The following is a 22,832-nucleotide window of genomic DNA, read 5'->3' as shown; positions in this document are numbered from 1 at the left end:
TTTCATTTACAAATAAAAGAATTCTGATGAATACAGGAGACTTCCAATTTTACTTACAAATATATAGAGGTAACTTTATAAATCAAAATATTTCAAGTCATGAATATTCAAGATTTTCAACTTTGGGCACTATTTTTTGTTTCATGTTTTTAATATTTTATGCCTTTATATGATTAAAACTGTAAAATATTTGCATTTTACTCATTGAAATTATTCTCTTTTGATATCTGAATGCCCATACAATTAATAAGAGTGAAGAAAATAAATGATTCATTTTGAAGAAATTAAACTAGCAATTCAAGTTAATATAATAATTATTAAGTGATCAACAGATGCAGTATAGTATGGGGATTAAAAAGCATGGACTCTGAAGCCAGATAACCTGGATTCAAATTTAGACTCTGGCACCTACTAGCCATGAGACCTTGGTCAAGTTATCCAACAGAGATACGTTTCCTCACCTGAAAAATGGATTATGGTGTGCTTAAAGCGTTTGAAAGGTGAAAAGTGCTTAGAATGGCATCCTACACAATGTTAGCATTACATTAGTGTTAGTCATTATTATTACTGTTATCTAAAACAATATCGTGTTTTAAAATGCCTCATTGAAAAAAAAATCTTCATTGGTTGACTCCTCATCTCAGAGTTTACTTTAGTGAAAGAAATGAGTATCAGAACTGCTTGATAGATGTGCAAAAGTTTAGGTATACACATCCAAAGTAATGAAGCATTTTAGCAATGTTAGTAGTTCCAAACACAAGAATAACATGGCGGTTCCCTCTGCCACCTACCTTTTTTCTCTAAAGAAGAGGAATGCAGTGGAAACCAAATTATCTTACTGGGAATTTGGGACTTGAGACTGAAAGAATCTAATGCTGATGCTTCTGCCTATTTTCCACAACAATACTATAATGTGTTTTTAAAAATGTTGTATTGTGATTCAGAGATCGCTCCCTCAGCTATGTGGAGGACCACGCATGCTCTGTAACCACGAGGAGCACTCTGAGTCTTGTAAATTGTAAAAACACATTGTAAGCTTTACAAAAATCTAAAATAGTTACAGAGAGGGAAGGAAGCAAACCATAAGAGACTCTTTTTTTTTTTCAACGTTTTATTTTATTTTTTGGGGGACAGAGAGAGACAGAGCATGAACGGGGGAGGGGCAGAGAGAGAGGGAGACACAGAATCGGAAACAGGCTCCAGGCTCCGAGCCATCAGCCCAGAGCCTGATGCGGGGCTCGAACTCACGGACCGCGAGATCGTGACCTGGCTGAAGTCGGACGCTTAACCGACTGTGCCACCCAGGCGCCCCAATAGAGACTCTTAAATACAGACAGCACACTGAGGGTTGATGGAGGCGGGCAGGGGAGGGGGGAAGAGGAGATGGGAAAATGGATGATGGGCATTGAGGAGGGCACTTGTTGGGATGAGCACTGGGTGTTGTATGTAAGCAATGAATCATGGGAATATACCCCCCAAACCAAAAGCAGACTGTATACTCTGTATATTAGTCAACTTGACAATAAGGTCTGTTTAAAAAAATAATAAAAATAAAACAAAAAATTCTGCTGGCCATATTCAGCCATTGGGATGCATGGTTATATGTCCAAAAGTGAATAGTGATTTTATCTGGGTAGTAATATTACAGATTACTTTTATTCGTGTACTTTTTATTATTTCCTAAGTATTGTACAATGTATATAATTTTCTTTTATCAACAAAGGAGAAAAATACACAAAATATATGATCTTTTTAGAAAAATTATAGGTTCATGACTCAGCTACATGTAACTGAATTTGATAATTTGTTGCATCTAAGAAATCCTAAAAGAAGCCTTGGGAGAAGAACATAGCATAAACAAGCACTTCAAGCAAAAACTTTACCAAAAGATAAATCTATGGGTGAGGTTAATTTTAGGAGGTGAAGAACATCCTTAGATGGCTGGCTGTCACTGAGAAATGTCCAGGATAGCATTTTCAACAGGCAGAATGTGAAGTGATTCAAATAGACTAGATGTGGTAAGTGCTTTTTCCGTGTGGTAAAATTGTATTTAATTATCCAAATAACATCTAAAGAATTTTTTCTTTAAAGCTAGAGCCATGCAATGCATCTCTAAACCATACTTCTTGACTGAACATCTTTACAGACATCAATATTGTTTGTCCAGCACAATTAGGGCCAGAAGAATCCATATACCCTCGTACGGACTTTGTATAGAAGCAAGTGATGCCACCGACAGAGCTGAATATATCACTATAAATTTTATAATTTTAAAGTTTAAAACAAAGGCTTTGGAGCTCAGAATTCATCTCATTAGGAAATTAGCTTCTAAATTTTGTGTGCTTGTTGACTTAGGGTCTATAAACCATGGGAGAGGTATAGAACTTAGTGAAGTTGAATTAATATTCTAATAATAGCACCCTAAGGAAAAAAAAACACTAGGTATCGTGACTATCTAGAAGCTCTGTACAGTTTTCAGCTCTATCAGACTAGTTTCATGAAAAGTCACTGGTCCTGATGAATTTAAATCAGGAAGTGATTTAAGCCAGGAAGTGGGTCAGCCTTAGGAAATACCATAATCCCTGTTACCTGTGTGATTTTGCATTTCAGAGGAATTGCATAGTCTGCTTTAATGCTTCTAGCTTTGTACAATGCCTACCATAATAATTATGGGTGGGACTCATCCATATTTTGCAAACCAAACAGAATGTTTGAGAGTTTAATGACTTTAAAAAACTGTTTGGAAAGCTGTCCTTAAGAAGCAAGCAGCTTTAGTATGCATTAAAAGAGAATTTACCAGCAGAGTTCCACCTTGAGGTACTGTTTCTTCTTGTTTTACAAAAACAAAACAAAACAACATTTCAAAGCAGTACATCTAGCAGTCCCACAGACCTGTCTCTTGCTTCAACAGTGTTTGAACCAAACAGACCCATAGATGTCCCTTCTTCCAGCCTCAGACCACCCTCCAACTTCTTTTCCAGTTGCAACCTTTGGAACCATCTTCTCAGCCATCCTCTGCCTCTGGCAATGAGCCAACATCATATTTTGAGCTTAGCTCTTTATTGCCAATCAACTGTGAGCTCCCACATTCATCAGAATTATTCCACCAGGGTGGAGACAGCACTCAACCGCCTGATCAACATACATCTTCAGTCCTTCTACACCTAACTCTCTCTAGGCTTCTATTTTGACTGTGACAATGTGGCTCTGGAGTGTATAGAAGCTTCTCAGAGACTTGGCTGGACTTGGCTGAGGAGAAGCTCAAGGGCAACAGTGTCTCTTTTAATTTTTTTTTAAGGTTTATTTATTTATTTTGAGAGAGTGTGTGCACAGCAGAGGAGGAGCAGAAAGAGCGAGAGAGAGAATTCCAAGTAGGCTCTGCACTGACAACACAGAGCCAGATGCAGAGCTCAAACTCAACCATGAGATCATGACCTGAGCCAAATCAAGAGTCAGATGCTGAACTGACTGAGCCACCCAGGCATCCCAGTGTCTCTTGATGCAAACCAACTCAGCAGCTGTGCTCTCTTCCAGGATATGCAGAAGCCATTCCAGGATGAGTAAGGTAAAACTCTGGATGCCATGGAAGCTACCATGGTCTAGAGAAACCCTGAACCAGGCTGTTTTGTATCTGTACGCCTAGCATTCCAGACCTACATCCCTGTAACTTCCTGGAGAACCACTTCCTGGATGAGGAAGTGAAACTCATCAAGAAGATGGCAACCACTTGACTGATCTCCCAGGCTGGCTGGTCTCTAGGCTGGGCCAGGCCAGTATTTCCTGGAAAAGCACACCCTCAAGCAGGCTAGGGGCCTCTCTGGCATCCCCTCCTGTAAGGCTTTTGCCTGAGCCTCTCTGTGCAGCCACTAGGTAGCTTTTTAACCACCCTGATGCCCTCTCCCAAGCCAGGGACCAAGTGGAAACAATTGATGTTTTTGCAGAAAAAAAAAAAAAAGATTCAACAACTATAAGTAAAAAACAATCATCATATTGAGACATCCAGAAAAAGTCAAGAAAGTAAAGATTGTAAAAACTCACATTCTGAAGAAGGAAAATCTAGAACCTTAAAAAATAAAATTTTATATTCAACATTCCTGCAAACTACTTTTTAGAAAATTCAATATAACTTAAAGATTAAAAATTAAAAAATTCAGCATAACATTCTCATTAGCTGGTGAATATTAAATGTTAAAGCAATTTATCTGTTGTCCATACAAAATATTCTATTCCAAATTTACATAAATACACATATATACAATTGTTCCAATTGTTTCCCAGAATGATTTCACTGAAATATTAATTCGACAGAATTTTTATAGATAGTAAGTATTAAATGTGGGAGGCAGCATAGAATAATAGTTGAGTTCAAATTATGCCTACTTCACTTACATGATCTTGGGCAAATTTCTTAACTGCCTTATGTCTCAGTTTCCTAATCTATGCAACAGAAGTAAAAATGGTATCTGGGTCATAGGACTAATGAATGAAGTGTTTAGAATAGTGTCTGGCACATAGTAAATACTCAGTAAATGGTAGTTGGCATGGTCACTGATATTGCCATGTAAAGAAAAAAGTACAGTAGACAAATATGTGATATTTTGGGTTAATAATATAAAACAGATCTCTCAGGGCACATGGGTGGCTCACTAGATTAAGTGTCTGACTTCGGCTCAGGTCCTGATCTCACAGTTTATGGTTTCAAGCCCCATGTCAGACTCTGTTGTCAGCACAGATCCTGCTTCAGATCCTCTGTCTCCCCCTTTTTCTGGCCCTCCCCTGCTTGCTGTCTCTCAACTTAAAAAAAATTAAAAATATAAAAAATAAAACAGATTTCTAAAGGATTTTTTAGTTATTAATATGATAATATTCATAGTGACTCTCTAAGGGACAGAGCCTGCAGAGCTTTCCAAGCTTTTCTCACTAGAACCTTTTTTCCCCACTCAGCATATTTTTCTTTTTTTTTTTTTTATATATGAAGTTTATTGACAAATTGGTTTCCATACAACACCCAGTGCTCATCCCAAAAGGTGCCCTCCTCAATACCCATTACCCACCCGCCCCTCCCTCCCACCCCCCATCAACCCTCAGTTTGTTCTCAGTTTTTAACAGTCTCTTATGCTTTGGCTCTCTCCCACTCTAACGTCCTTTTTTTTTTTTTTTTTCCTTCCCCTCCCCCATGGGTTCCTGTTAAGTTTCTCAGGATCCACATAAGAGTGAAACCATATGGTATCTGTCTTTCTCTGTATGGCTTATTTCACTTAGCATCACACTCTCCAGTTCCATCCACGTTGCTACAAAAGGCCATATTTCATTTTTTCTCATTGCCACGTAGTATTCCATTGTGTATATAAACCACAATTTCTTTATCCATTCATCAGTTGATGGACATTTAGGCTCTTTCCATAATTTGGCTATTGTTGACAGTGCTGCTATGAACATTGGGGTACAAGTGCCCCTATGCATCAGTACTCTTGTATCCCTTGGGTAAATTCCTAGCAGTGCTATTGCTGGGTCATAGGGCAGGTCTATTTTTAATTTTCTGAGGAACCTCCACACTGCTTTCCAGAGCGGCTGCACCAATTTGCATTCCCACCAACAGTGCAAGAGGGTTCCCGTTTCTCCACATCCTCTCCAGCATCTGTAGTCTCCTGATTTGTTCATTTTGGCCACTCTGACTGGCGTGAGGTGATACCTGAGTGTGGTTTTGATTTGTATTTCCCTGATAAGGAGCGACGCTGGACATCTTTTCATGTGCCTGTTGGCCATCTGGATGTCTTCTTTAGAGAAGTGTCTATTCATGTTTTCTGCCCATTTCTTCACTGGGTTATTTGTTTTTCGGGTGTGGAGTTTGGTGAGCTCTTTATAGATTTTAGATACTAGCCCTTTGTCTGATACGTCATTTGCAAATATCTTTTCCCATTCCGTTGGTTGCCTTTTAGTTTTGTTGGTTGTTTCCTTTGCTGTGCAGAAGATTTTTATCTTCATAAGGTCCCAGTAATTCACTTTTGCTTTTAATTCCCTTGCCTTTGGGGATGTGTCGAGTAAGAGATTGCTACGGCTGAGGTCAGAGAGGTCTTTTCCTGCTTTCTCCTCTAAGGTTTTGATGGTTTCCTGTCTCACATTTAGGTCCTTTATCCATTTTGAGTTTATTTTTGTGAATGGTGTGAGAAAGTGGTCTAGTTTCAACCTTCTGCATGTTGCTGTCCAGTTCTCCCAGCACCATTTGTTAAAGAGGCTGTCTTTTTTCCATTGGATGTTCTTTCCTGCTTTGTCAAAGATGAGCTGGCCATACGTTTGTGGGTCTAGTTCTGGGGTTTCTATTCTATTCCATTGGTCTGTGTGTCTGTTTTTGTGCCAATACCATGCTGTCTTGATGATGACAGCTTTGTAGTAGAGGCTAAAGTCTGGGATTGTGATGCCTCCTGCTTTGGTCTTCTTCTTCAAAATTGCTTTGGCTATTCGGGGCCTTTTGTGGTTCCATATGAATTTTAGGATTGCTTGTTCTAGTTTCGAGAAGAATGCTGGTGCAATTTTGATTGGGACTGCATTGAATGTGTAGATAGCTTTGGGTAGTATTGACATTTTGACAATATTTATTTTTCCAATCCATGAGCAGGGAATGTCTTTCCATTTCTTTAAATCTTCTTCAATTACCTTCATAAGCTTTCTATAGTTTTCAGCATACAGATCCTTTACATCTTTGGTTAGATTTATTCCTAGGTATTTTATGCTTCTTGGTGCAATTGTGAATGGGATCAGTTTCTTGATTTGTCTTTCTGTTGCTTCATTGTTAGTGTATAAGAATGCAACTGATTTCTGTACATTGATTTTGTATCCTGCAACTTTGCTGAATTCATGTATTAGTTCTAGCAGACTTTTGGTGGAGTCTATCGGATTTTCCATGTATAATATCATGTCATCTGCAAAAAGCGAAAGCTTGACTTCATCTTTGCCAATTTTGATGCCTTTGATTTCCTTTTGTTGTCTGATTGCTGATGCTAGAACTTCCAGCACTATGTTAAACAACAACGGTGAGAGTGGGCATCCCTGTCGTGTTCCTGATCTCAGGGAAAAAGCTCTCAGTTTTTCCCCGTTGAGGATGATGTTAGCTGTGGGCTTTTCATAAATGGCTTTTATGATCTTTAAGTATGTTCCTTCTATCCCGACTTTCTCAAGGGTTTTTATTAAGAAAGGGTGCTGGATTTTGTCAAAGGCCTTTTCTGCATCGATTGACAGGATCATATGGTTCTTCTCTTTTTTTTTGTTAATGTGATGTATCACGTTGATTGATTTGCGAATGTTGAACCAGCCCTGCATCCCAGGAATGAATCCCACTTGATCATGGTGAATAATTCTTTTTATATGCTGTTGAATTCGATTTGCTAGTATCTTATTGAGAATTTTGGCATCCATATTCATCAGGGATATTGGCCTGTAGTTCTCTTTTTTTACTGGGTCTCTGTCTGGTTTAGGAATCAAAGTAATACTGGCTTCATAGAATGAGTCTGGAAGTTTTCCTTCCCTTTCTATTTCTTGGAATAGCTTGAGAAGGATAGGTATTATCTCTGCTTTAAACGTCTGGTAGAACTCCCCTGGGAAGCCATCTGGTCCTGGACTTTTATTTGTTGGGAGATTTTTGATAACCGATTCAATTTCTTCGCTGGTTATGGGTCTGTTCAAGCTTTCTATTTCCTCCTGATTGAGTTTTGGAAGAGTGTGGGTGTTCAGGAATTTGTCCATTTCTTCCAGGTTGTCCAATTTGTTGGCATATAATTTTTCATAGTATTCCCTGATAATTGTTTGTATCTCTGAGGGATTGGTTGTAATAATTCCATTTTCATTCATGATTTTATCTATTTGGGTCATCTCCCTTTTCTTTTTGAGAAGCCTGGCTAGAGGTTTGTCAATTTTGTTTATTTTTTCAAAAAACCAACTCTTGGTTTCGTTGATCTGCTCTACAGTTTTTTTAGATTCTATATTGTTTATTTCTGCTCTGATCTTTATTATTTCTCTTCTTCTGCTGGGTTTAGGCTGCCTTTGCTGTTCTGCTTCTAGTTCCTTTAGGTGTGCTGTTAGATTTTGTATTTGGGATTTTCTCAGCATATTTTTCAAAACTAATATCAATGCACAGGACTGAAGGATGTAAGTAAAAAAAAAAAAAAGAGGATTTCAAAAAGAATTTTTAAAAAAAGACAATACAGACAAATCTGTCTACTGTAATCACTTCAGTAAGGAATTTTTAAAATCTAGTTCTAAAATCAGACCTGGCTTTGAGTACCCACTCCATTACTTATGTACTGTGTGATCTTAGGCAAGATAATGAAATTCTCTGAGTCTCTGCTTCCTCATTTGTAAATCTCATGGGATTGCTGTGAGGATTAAATGGAACAAGATTTGAGAAGTACTTGCCAGAGTGCTGTCAAACTGGGAACAAAGATTCTGCTTGGAGCAGCCTGTGCACTGAAGTGTCTCCATTCCCCTACCCCACCCAAACAAGGCTATGACTCTCTGATGCTGAGTATAACTTGAGAAGCAGGAGAACTCAGATTATCTCCAAATATTTCTGGCTAATGACCCATTATTGCTGGTATAAGATTTTTTTAAATAATAACATCAATCCCAACCATAAAAGAACTATGGCATAACAAATTATTCAGCTTCATGACTGAGCCCTGCTGAGACCATGTTACTACCATACTTAGGGAGGCCAAAGGACACTGCTCAGAGATATTGTATATTTTCTCCTGCTTTGTATGTGATTGCTTCTGTTAGATTTTTCTATTTGTTATTATTATAAATTGGAGAATTAATATAATTAATTATATTGGAGTTTGGGTAGGATGGAGGAGGGTAGTTCTATCTGTAGCTAAGCATAAATATTATAATAAAACAGTGCCTTATCATGAGCACACAATAAATATTCCCATGCAGGACTGGATCCAGGGTTTGTGGGGCAGAAACTTATACAATTTGGGAGGGCCCTGTCTGAAAAAAAAGAAAAAGAAATATAAAATCAGACACAGGACCTTAGAAGGAACCCGTGCAAGGGGCCCTGAAGCATAAGCTTTATTAGCTTTATAGTAAATCCACTCAGAGGACAGAAAAATATATATTCCTGCCTTCAAGCAGTTTTAAATATAATAAAGGAAATAAGACAGTACCTAAGAGTTTAAACAGCAGTGTAAATTATAAGAGAAAATTCAATATCGTGATACATAAAGGTCACAAAGCAATACATAATAAATGGGTAAATGAATGGCATAGTTAATATATATTACAGGAGTTCAAAAGATAAGCTGATCACCATGAACTGGATTACCCTAGAAGGCTTCACAGAGGAGGTAACATTATAGTCAGGTTGAAAAGGGAGGATAAGGGTAAGCAGAAAGAAAGGACAATTCTATGTGTTCAAAGGTTCAAATCATTTAAGTTAAAATGACAGACCTGCTTGGTTGAGGCAGAGGTTTCTGGAAGATAGAAATTGAACACAGTTTGGGAGCAGCCAATTAAAGACTCTGAATAGCAGTCTAGCAATTTGGGGCTTAACCTTGCAAGCAAAATGGAGCTACAATCTTCTCGAAAATAATGAAGTGGTGTTTTAGGACCACCAGCCACGTATTTGTGTATGGGATAAGCAGGATTAGAGAGACATTGGCAGCAGGAACACTATCTGAAATCATATTATAATAGTCTAATGGTCCAAGAAGTAATGTTGAGGATGGAAATGAAGGGACATATTCGTGGGACATCCCCAAAGAAGAATCAATAGGATTTGATAACTAGTGAACAGGGGAGGTGGGGTAAAATGGTCAGTGACGACACAAGGATGTCATCTCAAACTTAAGTTAACCGAAACTGGAAAGTCAAAAATAAAAGTGATTTTGTATGATGACAGGTTCCGATTTAGGTGTGAAAATTTGGGATAAAAAAAATATTCAAGTTTTCATGTCTATAACCAAAGTTATGAATATGGTTTCAAGAGAGTTTTCAGAGAAAGAATTTCTTCTCATCAAATGCTTAAGAAGTGAATTTTTTTTAGCAGAACAACAGTATATATTGGAAGGTACTGGATTTGGAGTCAAGAGGTGCTAGATGCAGACACAGGTATGTTTAAAGTAGCTAGACTACTGGATCCCTCACAGAGCTCCAATACACTACTGATTCCATGACAAGGTCACCTTCTATTTTCAAATTGTTCAATCAAATCTATACATTACAACAACAGAAAATATATAGATGAAAAATCTTTATCAAAACATATAGCTAATTTTTACAAGTATCACAATACTACTGTAAATTTTTTTAAAAAGGGGGTGCAGCTTTAGTTTATAGTTCCTAGAGCTTAGAGAACACTCAATTTAAATTCAATGATGCATGCTTTGTAGGGGCGCCTGGGTGGCGCAGTCGGTTAAGCGTCCGACTTCAGCCAGGTCACGATCTCGCGGTCCCCGCGTCAGGCTCTGGGCTGATGGCTCAGAGCCTGGAGCCTGATTCCGATTCTGTGTCTCCCTCTCTCTCTGCCCCTCCCCCGTTCATGCTCTGTCTCTCTCTGTCCCAAAAATAAATAAAAACGTTGAAAAAAAATTAAAAAAAAAATAAATTCAATGATGCATGCTTTGCAAATACCACTCAACACCTAAAATAAAATAATTATCTATATTTATTACTTGGACTAACATTTTCACAGGCCTTGCTGATTATTACTATTTCATAGATAATTTTAAGTACCTATGAGATATAGACTGTTCACCCAAAATCCTCATTCCAAGTCACACAGTTTTGATCCCAGCTCTCCATGCCATTGAATTTTCAGTTTCTCACTTAGGTAGCATGAGGTATCTGTAAACTCTGAGAGGAGTAATAGATATGGTAAAAGAGCACCCCATATATAACACGTGCTCTCTATTTCTCTCAGCTTTGGTACTCAAAATAGAAAAGTTTCACCTTCATACTCCCAGGGTCCATCACGAGGCTGATCTGCATACTCTGGTGGTGTTGGGAGATCAAAGAAAGCATTCACTTCCATCAGTAAGCCTTGAATCCCAGATTTAAACTTGAGACTCACAAGCCTGTGCAACACTGGTAAATTTTCCCATGCAGTAAATTCTATAGTCCAACTGTCAAAAAGACACAAAAGAGCAAATACTATGATGTAAATAAAGCAATGTGTTTCTTGCTCCTCAAGTCTTGATCTAATTAAATTTAAATAAAAATTTTTACTACTATCCTCAAAGCAATCAACACCTGCATTACATTTTAAATAATTCTAATTGCAGTAAAAAGTTTTTATATGGTATTCGCCCATAGCAAAATTTGCACAAAAAATATTTTGAGGAATTGCTTCCTTTGACTTAATACACAGATACATTTATTTATGTAGTATTTATAATGTTTAGTGATGTGAATTTGCTTTTATTCATTCCACAAGTAATTTTTGAGGACATAATATGTGTGCAGCTTCTCCTTAGGTCCTACAGAGAAAATTCAAAGAAATCAAAGATGTAATCCCTGACGTAAAAGAACATATAATCTTTATAATCACAAAGCAAAGATAAAAATATACATCTACAAACTAATGAATTGTTCAAGGAAGCATAGATTTAGAACCAGATTGGATTACACAGAAAAGTAACAGAAATATGGAGATAAATGTGAAGTTGTAATAGTCAGAAAATACCTCCTGGAACTTAAGTTTCACGAGAAAGGAAAATACGTGTATTGAATATAACTATCAAGGATAGTTTATTTTGGGTGTTTATTTTGCCTAATTTAATTTCAAGCTTTTCAAAAACTTAAAATAATAACACCAATTGGTCAGCATTTATTATTTACGTTTCATGCTAGTTGCTAACTTCTAGTATTCCCCTAAAATCTATTTGATTGTTGTTCTTACCTAGATATACATTAAATGTTCATTAATGCTAATCCTTTAGTGAAACAAACATTTGTGTAACCACTATCTGCCTTTTCTGTGCTATGTGTTAAAACTACAAAAACAAGACATTTCCCTTGCCCTCGGGTAACTCCCAATCTAGTAGGAATGAAAACTGTAAACAATATGTGAGAAAACTGTGAAAAGTGCTTTAATAGAAGTTTGGAAACACATAGCAGGAGCCTCTGGTTCTGACGGTGGGAACTGGAAGAATGGGGAATATCTCAACACTTGACAGAAGTTACAGTTAAAGATGCGTAGGAACAGATCAGGAAAGGAAACCTTTGATGGGAAACCTATAACGGGAAACCTTTAATGGGAAACCTATAAATGGGAAAATAGTGTGAACAAAAGCACAGAGCATGTGAAAGACAAAGAAGAGATGGGAGAGCAAATACAAAGGGAGCATATGTGCATGGTGGGAGGTGGAGGGTGCGAGGTGGGGGGCAGTGATACGATGACAGAAATGATGCTGGTAGAAGGGGGTGCAGAGATCTGGATAGCTAACATCAGGGCTGCATACTGAAGCCATGTGGAGCCAATGTAGGGTTTTAAGCAGAGAATTTACTGACAAGGTTCCTGTTTCAGAAGAATCACTTTGGAGGATGTATAGAAGAACAAAAATACTGTAAGAAATTTTGAAGTCTTACCTAAAATTTATTTTTCTATCTCAACTTCCCCTAATGATACTCGTAAGCTTTCATTTTCAAAGTTAGGGTCTTTATTTCAAATGATTCATTTGAACGTCTGAAGAGAAAACTGTCTTAAAGAATTGAACTCAATTCAATAACAATGGAACTCTTTATTCCCTCTGTACAACATAATACTTCTTGAATGTCCCAGTGCTAGATACACTCATGCCTTCTCAATTATTCCTTTCTCGTTATATAAAGAAAATTAACCAAAGCTATGCTGACTGAAGGAAGAAAGCAAAATTTAGAGCCAAGAATAAATTACTATAAGCATTGAATACTATAGGTTTAAACAGCCATTTAGAAAACTATCCCATCATAAAAGCAAAAGAAATGTATCTGTGCAAAAGTTTAAAACTCGATATATTCAATGGTATTATTGTTCTTTTGCTCCTAAATATTCTTAAATTATGTCTAGCTTTGAGCTACTTTTGTGTAGAAAAAGAGTTGGAACAATTTTTAAAATGTATTATGGTGATAGGTTTTTTTCCCTTTCTTTATAAACAGATTATGTTCTAATATCTCAAAATGGTCAAAGGCATTCTTCTGGCAGCTTGCAAATATCAGTAAAAATATCACCTCTAGTAAAAATTCAAAATGTCACGTAATCTTAATTTTGTACTAAAATTTAGTTGTTTTGTTATATACTTTACAAATAGCAAATGCCAACAAGAAAATTTATGGAACAAAATAGAATTAATATGTATGGACAGAAAGCATGTATTTTTTTTATTCTAGTATTCAAATGTTCTCTGGAATGAAACTTCACACTCAGTATATAAAGAAAAGCTTAAATGCAAAAACAAAACAAAAACCTCACAACACTATATGCAACAGTTTTAGGTATCCTAATGCTCAATGCTGATGCAATTAAGACACCAACCCCCTTCTAAAATACCTCAATGTTCACCAAATTTTCAACTGCTTAAAGACAGCTTTCTATTAAATTTATGAAATTCCCATTTGATGCCAGCACTACATAGAACAGAATTTGGCCTATGAAGTTTGGGTTTTATTTTTATTTTTTTAATCAAATTTCCACAAAGGAATAATACATCACCTGTAGTTAACAGAGACATTTTTTGCCAAAAGTGCTGACTCCAGAAAGGCAACACGAAATTTTTCTAAATTGAATTAAACTTCTAAAAGTCAATAAAAGAGCAGATTACACTCAATATACATGTTTTGTTCAGCTCTATAACCTTTTACTGACTTCTCTTCTTCTCATTTTTAAAAAATTGAGATAAAATTGACATATATTAGTTTCAGATGTACAACAAAATCCTTTGATATTTGTACTCATGTGAAGTCATCATCACAATTGGGCTTGCTACCATCCTTCACCATTCAAAGTAAAAAATTCTTTTTTTCTATCCTTGTGATGAGAACTCTTATGAATTCTCTCGGCAACTTTCACATATGCAATGCAATATTATTGACCATAAAAACCATGCTGTATATTACATCCCCATGATGACGCATTTATTTTATATCTGGAGATATGTGCCTCTTGACCTCATTTACCCATTTCTCCCATCCCTAACTCCTTTCCCCTCTCACAACCACCAATCTGTTCTTTGTATCTATGAGTTTTTTCTTTTGTTTAGATTCCACATTGAGAAAAATCATACATTATTTGTCTTTCTCTGTCTGACTTATTTTACTTAGCATAATGCCCTCAAAGTCCACTCATGTTGTTGCAGTTGAAATAATTTTCATTCTTTTTTATGGATGAGTAGTATTCCCTTGTATATATACACCGCAGTTTCTTTATGCATTCCATCCAGTAACATTTAGGTTGTTTACATATCTTGGCTATTGAAAATAATGCTGCATTGAACATAAGGAAGCATGTATCTTTGAATTAGTACAATTCCTGGATCATATGGTAGCTCTATTTTTAATTTTTTTTTTTTTGAGGAAACTCCATACTGTTTTCCATAGTGACTGTACCAATTTACATTCCCACCAACATTGCACAAGAGTTCCCTTTTCTCCATATCCTTGCCAACACTTGTTATTTCTTGTCTTTTTGATACTAACCATCCTAACATGTGTGAGGTAATATCTCATTGTGGCTTTGATTTCCATTTCTCTGGTAATTAGTGAAGTTAAGCATTTTGTCATGTGTCTGCATATCTTGTTTGGGAAAATGTCTATTTAGTTCCTCTGCTCATGTTTTAATCAGAACATTTGATTTTTTGTTATTGAATTGTAGGCATTCTTCATATATTTTTGGATATTAACCTCTTAATATATAATTTGTAAATATTTTCTCACTTCTGTAGATTATCTATTCATTTTGTTGGTTTCCTTGGCTTTTAGTTTGATGTAGTCCCACTTAATGATTTTGCTTTTGTCACCTTTCTTTAGGGGTCAGATCCAAATTAAATTTAGTGCTCCTGGTTTCATTGATCTGTTCTATTGTTTTTTTAGTTTCTATATCATTTATTTCTGCTCTAATCTTTATTACTTCCTTCCTTCGACTAGCTTTTGGCTTTGTTGTTCTTTTTCTAGATCCTTAGGTGTAAGACTAGGTTCTTTCCTTGAAATGTTTTTGCATCTTAAGGTAGGCCTTTTTTGCTATAATCTCTCTTAAAACGGCTTTTATTGCATCCTAAAGATTTTGAACTGTTGTGTTTTCATTTTCTTTTGGCTCCATGTATTTTCTAATTTCCTCTTTGATTTCTTGGTTGACCCATTTGTTGTTTGGTAGCATGTCATTTAACCTTCGTGTATTTGTATTTTTTTCTAGATTTTTTCTTGTGATTGATTTCTAGTTTCATACCATTGCAATCAGAAAAGATGCATGATATGATTTCAACTTTTTTTTTCAATTCATTGATTCTTGTTTTGTGACCAAACATGTGATCTATTCTGGAGAATATTCCATGTGCACTTGAAAACAATGTGCATTCCACTCTTTTAGGATGAAAGGCACTGACCATACCCATTAGGTCCATCTGATCCCAAATACCATTCAAAACCATTGTTTCTTTGTTGATTTTGTTTGAATGATCTGTCCATTGATGTAAGTGGGGTGTTAAAAGTCCCCTACCATTATTGTATTACTGATTTCTTTCTTAATTTCTGTTAATAGCTGCTTTATGTTGGGTATATAAATATTTACAGTTGTTATATCTTCTTGTTGTATTATTCCCTTTATGATTATGTAGTATCCTTTCCCTTTTGTTACAGTCTTTGTTTTAAAGTCTATTTTGTCCTAAGTATTGCTACCCCAGCTTTCTTTTTGTTTCCATTTGCATGATAAATGTTTTTCCATCCCTTTGCTTTCAATCTACATGTGTCTTTCGTTCTGAAATGAGTCCCTTATAGGCAACATATAGATGCATCTTGCTTTTCTATCTATTCAGTCACCCTAAGTCTTTTGATTAGAACTTTTAATGTATATTCAGAATAATTATTGATAGGTAAATACTTATTGCCATTTTGTTACTTGTTTTATGGTTGTTTTTGTAGTTCTTCTCTGTTCCTTTCTTCTCTTGCTCTCTTCCCTTGTGGTTCAATGGCTTGCTTTAGTGATATGCATGGATTCCTTTCTATTTTTTGCAAATATGTTATAGGTCGGTTTTTTATTTGTGATTACCATTAGGTTTATATATAACATCATAGCATATAGCAGTCTATATTAAATTGATGGTCACTCTTACATTTAAACCTATTCTAGATTCTGGGAAGATGGCGGCGTAGGAGGACGCTGGGCTCACCACGCGTCCTGCTGATCACTTAGATTCCACCTACACCTGCCTAAATAACCCAGAAAACCGCCAGAGGATTAGCAGAACGGAGTCCCCGGAGCCAAGTGCAGACGAGAGGCTCACGGAAGAGGGTAGGAAGGGCGGCGAGGCGGTGCGCACTCCACGGACTGGCGGGAGGGAGCCGGGGCGGAGGGGCGGCTCGTCAGCCAAGCAGAGCCCCCGAGTCCGGCTTGCAAAAGCTGAGGGGCCTGACCGACTGTGTTCCGACAGCAAGCGCGACTTAGCGTCTGGGAGGTCATAAGTTAACAGCTCTGCTCGGAAAGCGGGAAGGCTGGAGGACAAAGGGAGGGTGAGCTGCGGAGCCCCCAGACGACAGAGCTCAGTTTGGTGGGGAACAAAGGCGCTCGCCAGCGCCATCTCCCCTGCCCATCCCCCAGCCAAAATCCCAAAGGGAACCGGTTCCGGCCAGGGAAATTGCTCGCTCAGCGCAAACACCCAACTCTGTGCTTCTGCGGAGCCAAACCTCCGGCAGCGGATCTGACTCCCTCCCGCTGCCACAGGGCCCCTCCTGAAGTGGATCACCTAAGGAGAAGCGAGCTAAGCCTGCCCCCCCTGCCGCCGTGCACCTTGCCTTCCCACCCCAGCTAATACGCCAGATCCCCAGCATCACAAGCCTGGCAGTGTGCAAGTAGCCCAGACGGGCCACGCCACCCCACAGTGAATCCCGCCCCTAGGAGAGGGGAAGAGAAGGCACACACCAGTCTGACTGTGGCCCCAGCGGTGGGCTGGGGGCAGACATCAGGTCGGACTGCGGCCCCGCCCACCAACTCCAGTTATACACCACAGCACAGGGGAAGTGCCCTGCAGGCCCTCACCACACCAGGGACTATCCAAAATGACCAAGCGGAAGAATTCCCCTCAGAAGAATCTCCAGGAAATAACAACAGCTAATGAGCTGATCAAAAAGGATTTAAATAATATAACAGAAAGTGAATTTAGAATAATAGTCATAAAATTAATCGCTGGGCTGGAAAACAGCATACAGGACAGCAGAGAATCTCTTGGTACAGAGATCAAGGGACTAAGGAACAGTCACGAGGAGCTGAAAAACGCTTTAAAGGAAATGGAAAACAAAATGCAAACCACCACGGCTCGGATTGAAGAGGCAGAGGAGAGAATAGGTGAACTAGAAGATAAAGTTATGGAAAAAGAGGAAGCTGAGAAAAAGAGAGAGAAAAAAATCCAGGAGTATGAGGGGAAAATTAGAGAACTAAGTGATACACTAAAAAGAAATAATATACGCATAATTGGTATCCCAGAGGAGGAAGAGAGAGGGAAAGGTGCTGAAGGGGTACTTGAAGAAATAATAGCTGAGAACTTCCCTGAACTGGGGAAGGAAAAAGGCATTGAAATCCAAGAGGCACAGAGAACTCCCTTCAGACGTAACTTGAATCGATCTTCTGCACGACATATCATAGTGAAACTGGCAAAATACAAGGATAAAGAGAAAATTCTGAAAGCAGCAAGGGGTAAACGTGCCCTCACATATAAAGGGAGACCTATAAGACTCGTGACTGATCTCTCTTTTGAAACTTGGCAGGCCAGAAAGAATTGGCACGAGATTTTCAGGGTGCTAGACAGCAAAAATATGCAGCCGAGAATCCTTTATCCAGCAAGTCTGTCATTTAGAATAGAAGGAGAGATAAAGGTCTTCCCAAACAAACAAAAACTGAAGGAATTTGTCACCACTAAACCAGCCCTACAAGAGATCCTAAGGGGGACCCTGTGAGACAAAGTACCAGAGACATCACTACAAGCATAAAACATACAGACATCACAATGACTCTAAACCCGTATCTTTCTATAATAACACTGAATGTAAATGGATTAAATGCGCCAACCAAAAGACATAGGGTATCAGAATGGATAAAAAAACAAGACCCATCTATTTGCTGTCTACAAGAGGACACCTTTAGATTCAGAGTGAGGGGATGGAGAACTATTTATCATGCTACTGGAAGCCAAAAGAAAGCTGGAGTAGCCATACTTATATCAGACAAACTAGACTTTCAATTAAAGGCTGTAACAAGAGATGAAGAAGGACATTATATAATAGTTACAGGGTCTATCCATCAGGAAGAGCTAACAATTATAAATGTCTATGCGCCGAATACCGGAGCCCCCAAATATATAAAACAATTACTCATAAACAGAAGCAACCTTATTGATAAGAATGTGGTAATTGCTGGGGACTTTAACACCCCACTTACAGAAATGGATAGATCATCTAGACACACGGTCAATAAAGAAACAAGGGCCCTGATTGAGACACTGGATCAGATGGACTTGACAGATATATTTAGAACTCTGCATCCCAAAGCAACAGAATATACTTTCTTCTCGAGTGCACATGGAACATTCTCCAAGATAGATCATATACTGGGTCACAAAACAGCCCTTCATAAGTTTACAAGAATTGAAATTATACCATGCATACTTTCAGACCACAATGCTATGAAGCTTGAAATCAACCACAGGAAAAAGTCTGGAAAACCTCCAAAAGCATGGAGGTTAAAGAACACCCTACTCACGAATGAGTGGGTCAACCAGGCAATTAGAGAAGAAATCAAAAAATATATGGAAACAAACGAAAATGAAAATACAACAATCCAAACGCTTTGGGACGCAGCGAAGGCAGTCCTGAGAGGAAAGTACATTGCAATCCAGGCCTATCTCAAGAAACAAGAAAAATCCCAAATACAGAACTTAACAGCACACCTAAAGGAACTAGAAGCAGAACAGCAAAGGCAGCCTAAACCCAGCAGAAGAAGAGAAATAATAAAGATCAGAGCAGAAATAAACAATATAGAATCTAAAAAAACTGTAGAGCAGATCAACGAAACCAAGAGTTGGTTTTTTGAAAAAATAAACAAAATTGACAAACCTCTAGCCAGGCTTCTCAAAAAGAAAAGGGAGATGACCCAAATAGATAAAATCATGAATGAAAATGGAATTATTACAACCAATCCCTCAGAGATACAAACAATTATCAGGGAATACTATGAAAAATTATATGCCAACAAATTGGACAACCTGGAAGAAATGGACAAATTCCTGAACACCCACACTCTTCCAAAACTCAATCAGGAGGAAATAGAAAGCTTGAACAGACCCATAACCAGCGAAGAAATTGAATCGGTTATCAAAAATCTCCCAACAAATAAAAGTCCAGGACCAGATGGCTTCCCAGGGGAGTTCTACCAGACGTTTAAAGCAGAGATAATACCTATCCTTCTCAAGCTATTCCAAGAAATAGAAAGGGAAGGAAAACTTCCAGACTCATTCTATGAAGCCAGTATTACTTTGATTCCTAAACCAGACAGAGACCCAGTAAAAAAAGAGAACTACAGGCCAATATCCCTGATGAATATGGATGCCAAAATTCTCAATAAGATACTAGCAAATCGAATTCAACAGCATATAAAAAGAATTATTCACCATGATCAAGTGGGATTCATTCCTGGGATGCAGGGCTGGTTCAACATTCGCAAATCAATCAACGTGATACATCACATTAACAAAAAAAAAGAGAAGAACCATATGATCCTGTCAATCGATGCAGAAAAGGCCTTTGACAAAATCCAGCACCCTTTCTTAATAAAAACCCTTGAGAAAGTCGGGATAGAAGGAACATACTTAAAGATCATAAAAGCCATTTATGAAAAGCCCACAGCTAACATCATCCTCAACGGGGAAAAACTGAGAGCTTTTTCCCTGAGATCAGGAACACGACAGGGATGCCCACTCTCACCGTTGTTGTTTAACATAGTGCTGGAAGTTCTAGCATCAGCAATCAGACAACAAAAGGAAATCAAAGGCATCAAAATTGGCAAAGATGAAGTCAAGCTTTCGCTTTTTGCAGATGACATGATATTATACATGGAAAATCCGATAGACTCCACCAAAAGTCTGCTAGAACTAATACATGAATTCAGCAAAGTTGCAGGATACAAAATCAATGTACAGAAATCAGTTGCATTCTTATACACTAACAATGAAGCAACAGAAAGACAAATCAAGAAACTGATCCCATTCACAATTGCACCAAGAAGCATAAAATACCTAGGAATAAATCTAACCAAAGATGTAAAGGATCTGTATGCTGAAAACTATAGAAAGCTTATGAAGGTAATTGAAGAAGATTTAAAGAAATGGAAAGACATTCCCTGCTCATGGATTGGAAAAATAAATATTGTCAAAATGTCAATACTACCCAAAGCTATCTACACATTCAATGCAGTCCCAATCAAAATTGCACCAGCATTCTTCTCGAAACTAGAACAAGCAATCCTAAAATTCATATGGAACCACAAAAGGCCCCGAATAGCCAAAGCAATTTTGAAGAAGAAGACCAAAGCAGGAGGCATCACAATCCCAGACTTTAGCCTCTACTACAAAGCTGTCATCATCAAGACAGCATGGTATTGGCACAAAAACAGACACACAGACCAATGGAATAGAATAGAAACCCCAGAACTAGACCCACAAACGTATGGCCAGCTCATCTTTGACAAAGCAGGAAAGAACATCCAATGGAAAAAAGACAGCCTCTTTAACAAATGGTGCTGGGAGAACTGGACAGCAACATGCAGAAGGTTGAAACTAGACCACTTTCTCACACCATTCACAAAAATAAACTCAAAATGGATAAAGGACCTAAATGTGAGACAGGAAACCATCAAAACCTTAGAGGAGAAAGCAGGAAAAGACCTCTCTGACCTCAGCCGTAGCAATCTCTTACTCGACACATCCCCAAAGGCAAGGGAATTAAAAGCAAAAGTGAATTACTGGGACCTTATGAAGATAAAAATCTTCTGCACAGCAAAGGAAACAACCAACAAAACTAAAAGGCAACCAACGGAATGGGAAAAGATATTTGCAAATGACGTATCAGACAAAGGGCTAGTATCTAAAATCTATAAAGAGCTCACCAAACTCCACACCCGAAAAACAAATAACCCAGTGAAGAAATGGGCAGAAAACATGAATAGACACTTCTCTAAAGAAGACATCCAGATGGCCAACAGGCACATGAAAAGATGTTCAGCGTCGCTCCTTATCAGGGAAATACAAATCAAAACCACACTCAGGTATCACCTCACGCCAGTCAGAGTGGCCAAAATGAACAAATCAGGAGACTATAGATGCTGGAGAGAATGTGGAGAAACGGGAACCCTCTTGCACTGTTGGTGGGAATGCAAATTGGTGCAGCCGCTCTGGAAAGCAGTGTGGAGGTTCCTCAGAAAATTAAAAATAGACCTACCCTATGACCCAGCAATAGCACTGCTAGGAATTTACCCAAGGGATACAGGAGTACTGATGCATAGGGGCACTTGTACCCCAATGTTCATAGCAGCACTGTCAACAATAGCCAAATTATGGAAAGAGCCTAAATGTCCATCAACTGATGAATGGATAAAGAAATTGTGGTTTATATACACAATGGAATACTACGTGGCAATGAGAAAAAATGAAATATGGCCTTTTGTAGCAACGTGGATGGAACTGGAGAGTGTGATGCTAAGTGAAATAAGCCATACAGAGAAAGACAGATACCATATGGTTTCACTCTAGTGTGGATCCTGAGAAACTTAACAGGAACCCATGGGGGAGGGGAAGGAAAAAAAAAAAAAAAGAGAGGTTAGAGTGGCAGAGAGCCAAAGCATAAGAGACTGTTAAAAACTGAGAACAAACAGAGGGTTGATGGGGGGTGGGAGGGAGGGGAGGGTGGATGATGGGTATTGAGGAGGGCACCTTTTGGGATGAGCACTGGGTGTTGTATGGAAACCAATTTGTCAATAAATTTCGTATAAAAAAAAAATAAACCTATTCTAAAGGCATTAAATTTTTACACCTCCCCCACCATGTTTTATGTAAATGATGTCATACTTTACATCCTTGTATTTTGTGATATAAGGTGCCCATCACCTCCTAAAGATCCCTGCACCTCCAGTGCACATTCTGACATTAGTAAATAAATCTTCCCTTAAACTTCAAGCATTTTTCAAACTGCTGCTTCTATGCTGTATCTTGGTGGGGTTGTTTGTTATGCTGTCTCTTTAAGAGTGGAGACTCAGTTTCCTATAGCCCTCCAGTACTCCCAGAACTGAGTCTGTCAAGTTTTAAAGTACCCAGAGTTAAAGTCCAGATTTTAAAACTTGTGAAGTTAACCCCCACTGATTTTCAAAGACAAATGTTTTAAGGACCTGTCTTCCCAGTGCAGGTTCCCATGTCTGGGGTGCCCAGTGCAGGATCTATTCCTCTCCCTTCTCCATGTTTGTGGTATCCCTCCCATTTGTGGTTAATCTTGCCAGGAAATTGATTCCTGACTGGGTCTCTGCACCTCCAGCCTTTTTTCCATGTTGCCTCAGAATTTATTCCATCAGTTTTCAGGTCATTTTCTAGGTTAGTTGCACTGATGTGGCTTTT

At 38.1% G+C, this 22,832-nt stretch overlaps 1 protein-coding gene across 7 annotated transcripts in view; it reads right to left on the bottom strand.

Annotated features, from left to right (window-relative positions):
- The window catches only part of CUNH4orf33 (chromosome unknown C4orf33 homolog), a 135,286-nt gene that overhangs the window by 43,236 nt on the left and 69,218 nt on the right, over positions 1–22,832 (bottom strand). For all 7 annotated transcript variants that reach the window (XR_006964342.1, XM_047091571.1, XM_047091568.1 and 4 more), the window contains one exon: positions 10,945–11,117. Coding sequence is in view for 6 of the 7 variants with exons in the window: in XM_047091571.1 (XP_046947527.1) it covers positions 10,945–11,117 (173 nt within the window). In the remaining variant the exon portion in view is untranslated. The remainder of the gene's footprint in view (positions 1–10,944; positions 11,118–22,832) is intronic.

Source organism: Lynx rufus, unplaced genomic scaffold, assembly GCF_022079265.1.
Source record: "Lynx rufus isolate CCGP_SWC_20201006 ecotype Redwood Valley unplaced genomic scaffold, mLynRuf1.p SCAF_3, whole genome shotgun sequence".
NCBI lineage: Eukaryota > Metazoa > Chordata > Mammalia > Carnivora > Felidae > Lynx > Lynx rufus.
Note: the sequence above shows the minus strand (reverse complement) of the source record. Positions and strands in the feature narration are given on the sequence as shown.